Source organism: Pholis gunnellus, assembly GCF_910591455.1.
Source record: "Pholis gunnellus genome assembly, chromosome: 7".
Classification (NCBI taxonomy): Eukaryota; Metazoa; Chordata; class Actinopteri; order Perciformes; family Pholidae; genus Pholis; species Pholis gunnellus.
Window position 1 is genome coordinate 25525922 of NC_136533.1, and position 7392 is coordinate 25533313.

At 40.4% G+C, this 7392-nt stretch overlaps 1 protein-coding gene across 1 annotated transcript; it reads right to left on the bottom strand.

Annotated features, from left to right (window-relative positions):
• Nucleotides 1-743: 743 nt before the first annotated feature.
• On the bottom strand, nucleotides 744-6307 carry cyb5r2 (cytochrome b5 reductase 2). The gene is made up of 9 exons (XM_079162288.1): nucleotides 6207-6307; nucleotides 5849-5986; nucleotides 5163-5235; nucleotides 4638-4744; nucleotides 3955-4084; nucleotides 3728-3811; nucleotides 3241-3326; nucleotides 3024-3123; nucleotides 744-1236 (listed from the first exon to the last, which is right to left on the bottom strand). The coding sequence occupies exons 1-9, from the start codon at nucleotides 6237-6239 to the stop codon at nucleotides 1064-1066; spliced, it is 924 nt and encodes a 307-aa protein (XP_079018414.1). The 5' UTR covers nucleotides 6240-6307; the 3' UTR covers nucleotides 744-1063.
• Between the last annotated feature and the right edge of the window lie 1085 nt (nucleotides 6308-7392).

Sequence of the window (7392 nt, forward strand, 5' to 3'; positions counted from 1 at the left end):
GAACTCTTACTACTCAGACTAAGCCTCTGCTGTAAGTTTCGTTTCACAATAGTTACGTGCTCGCCCACTGACCAATCACAGCATACGCTGCACCTCACTGCAGAGCTGCTGCTGCAAACAGAACTGCACGTAATGCTGACATAGTTGTAGGCCAGCTAACCGCTCTGGCACGTCAAAGAATGTTAAACTAAAGATCTGATTGGTTGAACACTATGACAATCAACAATATCATCCCCATTCACTTAAACTGCACATGGAGGCACTGGTGAGTCTGCAGGCCTCGGGCCTCTCTTCTTACCTAGAGACACAGAGGTGAAATCTGATTGGATAAAAGCTCTACTTAAAACAAGCTGCACTGGAAGCAGAGCAACTGAGGAACACAGTAGCTGTGCAATGAGAAAATAAGATAATGGGAAAAATATTTAAAAAAATGATGGTACATGTAGTGTATTTAAGAAAAATTATTAAATTATAAAATAGCTATAACTTTGTGATTCTGTTTAGGCCAGCAGAGAAGGCTTTGCAGGCCCTGACGGACCACCACTGCTATGAATTATTATTATAGGTCAGTATATTATAAGTATTACTATAAATTATGCAGTTCACACCTACCTGTGTACACATTTTTATACTTCATACTGTCAACTTTTGCAACACTGTACATCTCTTTCAATTTAAAACAGATACTGTATATAGTACATATTTCAATAATATTTTGTAGCATAACGTATTAAAATCAACACTGCTGTTTTACATCTTTATTTCTCATGAATTCCCGTTTTGGCCTACAGATATATTTTTAAAAGTGACTGTACTGATTGTACAAAAGGTAATGACGTGTACCTGAGTCCATAGACATTGTCATAGTGATGTTACTGGGTGATTTTGATGTCAGTATTTGTACACATATTATGGCACAAGTTTAACTCGTTCTCGTGCCTCTGCATCAAAATCACACAAGCTTAGATGAACAATGTACCATTAACAGTGTTCATCCAGTGATTTTTGGTTTAGCGATCGCATGATCTCTGGGAATAAACAGACTTTGTAGTCAATCACAACATTAGTATGCAAAAATGTTTTCTGTTCTGTGTCCCAGCTTGTCCAGATTTGGGAGACATGCCTTCTGGATCATTGGTGGAGGACCACACAGGACAACGAGGACATCAGTGGACGGAGCAGGGAGGTGGTCCTTGATGATGTCATCGGTCACAAACCCTGAACTGTAGCTCCACTCTTGTGGACGAGACAAGAGAGAGAAAGATCAACCTTCACCATTAGAGAAACTGATTTTAACAACTCACAGCTCAACATCTTATCTTTTTTATAGTCCGAATGAGAACACTGCTTCTGTGCATAATGTGGCTTATAATATGATTTATTCATCAGAGAAGCCTGGCTCTCATTTCATCTCTAAATACTAAATATGAGACACTGATGCTAAATCTTTCTTTTCACAGGTGAAGGGTGAGCAGAGCCAAACAGGGGGTCTCTTCTTCTCAGATGCATGAGATGGGACATTCAAAGAAAGAATGAAATTAGTAATGAAATAATCAGCTTAGTCTTTTTTTCTCGAGGGGAAGAAAACGATTTCAGCTGGTCAATGAAGCCATCATGATGAAGTTTGTTCAACCTGTGCTTTCATCCACAGATAGTCATGTCTCCCTCCAAGGAACACACATAATGACACACTAACAAACTACAGTACACTCTTTTTAATGAATAATGATCGAGGTCCGATGTGTTTCTACTCTGTGTGGAGCCAATGAAAGCCGAGACAGAAGACGAGTAGCCTTACAACAGACATTATATAACAACATTATGCTCATTCATTTCTGCTCGCTTTAAGGATTATGCAAAGGTAGACACAAGCGTTTCGCTAAGCTACTGTAACACCTTGTTGGAACTATCTCCCTCCTCCGCCTGCAGAGATTTTCCTTCAGCCGAGAACTCTTTGTTCGGATTCCCACTCTGAATATTCAGCAGTGAAACCAAAGAGCCAGGCTTTGAGACTGATTTATTCACATTCATGTAGCCTGGCACTACACTAATACTCACATGGACTGTATATCCTTTATGGTAACATGATGAGATTAGTCAGAGAAATGTTTCCACCAGAGCCCACAATATGGGAAGTAAGCACAAGTGTTTAACTGTTGAAAGTGTTTCTCCCCATAAATCTGATATTTCTATTTAGAGTCAAGTTTCCGGCAACCTGATGAGTATAATTACTCTCCAATGCATTGACCCGTTGGGTGACAATTCTCTGTGGGTTCATCACTACAAGCGACCCCTTCACATTGACACCTGTTCAGATGTAAATCTATAAATATTGATATTTTGCATTGTTCTAAAACATGGCAGCATCTGTTTCATGTGCTAGTGTGTTTTTTATCTCCGCCTGGAGGTTCTTGGGATCAGTCGCAGCCGTGAGTGAGAGTTTATACTGCCGGCTGACTCCTCACTCACTACTCTTAACCAGCCCCCGGCCTGTAGGGCCGCTAGTGATACCACAGCTGAGTGCATCTCCAACTCCAAGCTGCTACTCTGCTTCCATAGTGAGGGGATAACGGCTGTCGTGCTAACAGAACTACCAGTACTGCACCTCTCGGCCGCTGCTCTGCAGCTCACTGTTATTGTTTTGTACGGTGTGTTTGAACTACTAGCCACAAAATGTAACAACGTACTGTTCTGAATTCATTGGACTCTTGACACACTACTTCCAAGATGCGCAAGCATACTTTTGATGAGGTTGGATGTCAAAGGATCTATATATCACTGTTATGTGAGGTGAGGCACATTTTCATATTTTTCAACCATAAAAGTAAAAAAAACAACCTGCCCTATTTATGTAATACAACTTTGATAAGTATGTGTGTTCAATTATAATCTTTTTGCACAGAATAGAGGAGATAATGTGTGTTTTGATACAAAAAACAGAAAAATCCAAAAACCAGGTGCTCCTTTACAACACAGGGCAGCGTATTGAATAAAGTTCCATAGTTGAAGAAATGCTGCCTTACCTGGTGGAGGTTTGTCCAGAGTGAACCAGAGCTTAACTTTATCAGGGTGGTTCCTCTTCACCTCCTCTAGCTCCTCCCTCAGTAGGATATCTTTCTCAGTCTGACAGGGAGTAAGTGAAAGAGATTTGATTTCTATTCATAGAAATAGAAATAGTAATTCCTTGTAGCAATGACACACAAGGAAATATGTCCGTAAACAACACCACACATAGCTGACCTGGTTGGCAAATATGAGGGAGCACTTGGTGTTATCAGTGGGGTCTGCTGTGATACTGCGGATTAACTGCAGCATAGGAGTGATGCCTGATGGGAAAAAGACATTGAAATGAGTCTGTCTAACTGAGGGTATTATGGGGGGAGGGGGGGGGGTTAACACACGGTTAACTTTTCTAATTGTACATAACGTCAACATCAAAGACAATATCATTAAATGGTCCTGAAAGTGAAACAGCATTACAGCTTTGGGTGTCATTTATGTGTTCACATGAGAATGCCTCTATGTTCAACACACATACAATCCACTTGTACAGCTGCTGCTGTATGATGCAACGTATTGCTATCAGTGAATCACTTCCTTCTCCTTCACAAAGCATTTCATCCTGCAGAGATTTCAGCCTGCTGAGCCTCTGTGATGTTCTTCTGGATTACCGATATGCAGCAATGTACATTAAAATGATTGAGAGTTTACAGAAATGTACATGGACCTGTTCCACCAGCAACCATTCCAACATGCTTGAACTTCCGAACTTTGGGCTCTGACTTCTTGTCTGGTCGGATGGAGAAGTGACCTGAGAGAAAAGTCTCAGCTTTAGAATGTGTTTGGCAGCCAGACTTTGGACAGTCTCATCTTGTACCACAGTGACATCTGCTGCTGGGAGTCAGTGTTTTCACTACTCGCTCTTTCCCCTCCACACATGCACACACACCATACCGTGTCCCTTGTAAACAAGCAGTCCATTGGGTCCTCTGAAGTCAATGACGTCTCCGATAGCCATGTTGTCCAGGTACTGAGACAGCTTCCCTCCCTCTGGGAAGGAGGGGTGGCAGCTCTTGTAGTACACCTGGAGTTACACAAAGGACACAAGTGTTGCCTCTCACCTCTTAGCATTGTTAGCGTAGCTTGTTCTGCTCACATGGGTGTGGATGACTTTAGTTAATATGAAATGATATAAAACCTCCACGTGTATACGTTGATTATCTTGTAAACATTGGCTTATTTTCACCTCATATGGCTAACATAGCAAACACTGTATATGATATATCGCATATTAACACACTGTGCAGACAAGGAGCACCATTAGCCTTCATTTGGAGTCATGTTTCTGACTGTCTAGCTGCTAAATGCTCCACTAGTTAACCAGCTAGTGGCTAACTTTAATCTCTGGCTGGTATTGATCTTTGTAGCATCTTTTAATCGCTTTAGTTCATCAGGAATATTTCAATGGAGGGGTAGACAGCTGCAGAGCATCCGTGCATGTCCATAAAGCATGAATAACAAAAGCCGTTGATTCAATAGAAAGCTAGTAGAGAGTGGTACTGCTAAAAAACACCAATAGAACCTCTTCAGTTAACCTATAGAGCCACATGTGGTTTAATATCAGTAATGTTACCTACCTTGACCACAAGATCCACATGTCCCTGGTCCTCATCACTGGATACTGGAGTGTAGGCTCTGACCACCAGACTGCCGTTGACCTTGGCTGACAGGTACACGTGCTGACCTGGGCAGGGGACAAAGGGGGGACGAGCAGGGAGGATGGGTGAGATGGGAAACCGTTAAAGTACGATAGAAACAAGCTGTATTTAAACCTCCAGACTATTTCACTGCAGCTTGGGTCTGTAATAACTATCTAATACACCAGCATAAGTTACATTTGGAAAGAGTGACTTTTTATTGCTCTATATCTTGTCTTTTACCGATTTACCACCTAGTATCCTTTGATGTGTTGGAATCACTCAGAATTATTACAAACAGAGCAAGAAATGTCGTCTTGCATTCTCATTTACTGCCATACTTCAAGATACTTAGAATCAAAGAGTAATACACTCGGCACATATACATCCTGGAGCATTGGCAGAAAATATTTCTGGTTGTCTTAGGAGAGAAAAAAAGAGAAGAGAAGAGGGCTGTTTCAGTACCTACTGGCAGTCCAAGGATATGAGTTGCAGATGGAAGACCAAACCGAAATTTCTTTGTGTCATGGCTGATTTCCTGCACAAAGACACACACAGTTTATAAATGTCCTGAGAGACAGAGTGGTCTTTACACAGTACTTACCTATACATTTACCCAACCTACTGTTAATGGAGTTGGTTTCAAGCTACAGATAGATATGAAAGAGTAAAATGAAATAGTAAATATTAGGCAGAAAACATGCTGACTACATCCAAATGAAGTTAGGACCAGCTCATGGGTTTTATTGAACCAACTTGTAACATTATGGCCTGGAAACGTAAAGAGTTCCAATGGAAATCTGTGACAATATGTTCCGTGGATGATCAGATTTGGTGAATTTTCAATATTGCGAGCATCACAATCACAATTCATTCTCTCAGTCAGCCACAACTCTAGAAGATACATTTGAAATACTTTATAACACTCTGAAAATGTGTTTGTGTGAACCAAAACTGTAAACTAGATTTTCACAAGTGGCTTATTTATTGCTTTATGACGGTTTGTACAATGACCACAAACTGAATTAGGAAATGATTAACATTGACATTGATTAACATTGACAACCTGTACAACATTGATTGTACAGGTTGAATACTAACTTGCTGTATAATCAGGTTTGAGGGTGAACACTGATTCTTTGAAAGTCTACCTGTTTGTCTACCAGGGGAAGGGGATATTTGACCATATGGTCCTGCAGAGTGACAGGCAGCTTCTTCTTCTCTCCTCCCAGGAGGAAGTACAGCACGGTCACTACCACCACAGAAACAGCCGCCACCACCGGGAGTATCTGCAAGACAACCGAGACGTGCACTCAACACAACTATGTCAAGGTTATAGTGTTGGACATACGCAATAGTTTCCCATCAGAGCTCATTTTTCATTTCGCTACATTAACATGCATTATCAATGAGTTACATTACAGTAGTTAAACAACATCAAAGAATGAAAGATAACAACGGTCAGACCCCGAAAAGATAAAGATTTAAGAGGTGAAAGTTCATTCTCACCCAGCTCTGATCCATAGTTTCAACATGAAACATGTAGTGTCCTTCTCTTCTCACTGAGTCAAGCTTCTCTCTGTCTGTCTCTGGTCTCTGTCTGTCTCTCTCAAACACACACACACACACACACACACACACACACACACACACACACACACACACACACACACACACACACACAGAGGCCTCTGAAGGGGGCGTGGCTTCCTGCTGGGTGAGAGGTGACAGAGGATCCAAAGCACCAATAGGAAGACAGATCTCACTATCGTGGTGGTTAGGAGCAGAGGCTTGAAATCACACCACTGTGAGAGGAGGAGAGACACACAAACATTATATAATAAACACAAGATCACAAAGGTTTCTTTACAAATCAGAAGTGACAAGTACGTTCATTTTTAAAGCTAATAACTCAGTTTTTTATGAGGACAAAACATGCAGTACATTTTGAAAAAAGTCCTTAGAAGGTTGCAAACATCACTGAACAATGTTTGAGTGGGTGAAAGTTATAAAGACTACTGAAATAAAAAGTCACCGTGCAGTGAAAACAATGATCATATCAACTTTATTACAGATGCATAAATGATAAGCACTATATTAACACGAAAGACCTCATAATGTAGAAATATGGGTAGCACTTTACATGAAGTCCATGGATTTAGCATTTGTAAGCATTAAACAAACATTCAGTAAGGTGTTATAATGTACACTATTTGCCAGGAATTAAAACTTCTCCTATGAAGATATATTTTATATTATGACATTTGTGCATGAATCGTCTGCTTTTGGTTGATTCCCAACCAGGGGTACGTTTACATTTGACGCTGCAAGTGCAGAAATACATGGAAAGATTGTGTGACAGTGCGCTCTGAGGGTATTTCATCATAGAGTATCAAACTAATTAAAAGTTGACCTGATGAGGGTGCTATGAACATTTTACTTCATTTCCATCCAATAGCTGTGTAGACATTTCACTCACAGTTACACATTAACCTCATGCTGTATTTTTCGAGTGCATGCAGCTTTTCCCAGTTTTGTGTCAGAATTCTTTTCACCCTATTTGGAGATTGTTGTTTTATTGAATTTCTTTTATTAAACTGAATTTATGACCAAAACACTTCAATGAATGGGTGAACAAACATTTTATTGCAATCATCCAAAAGTTGTCAAAAATGTTTCAGTCTAGACCAAAGTG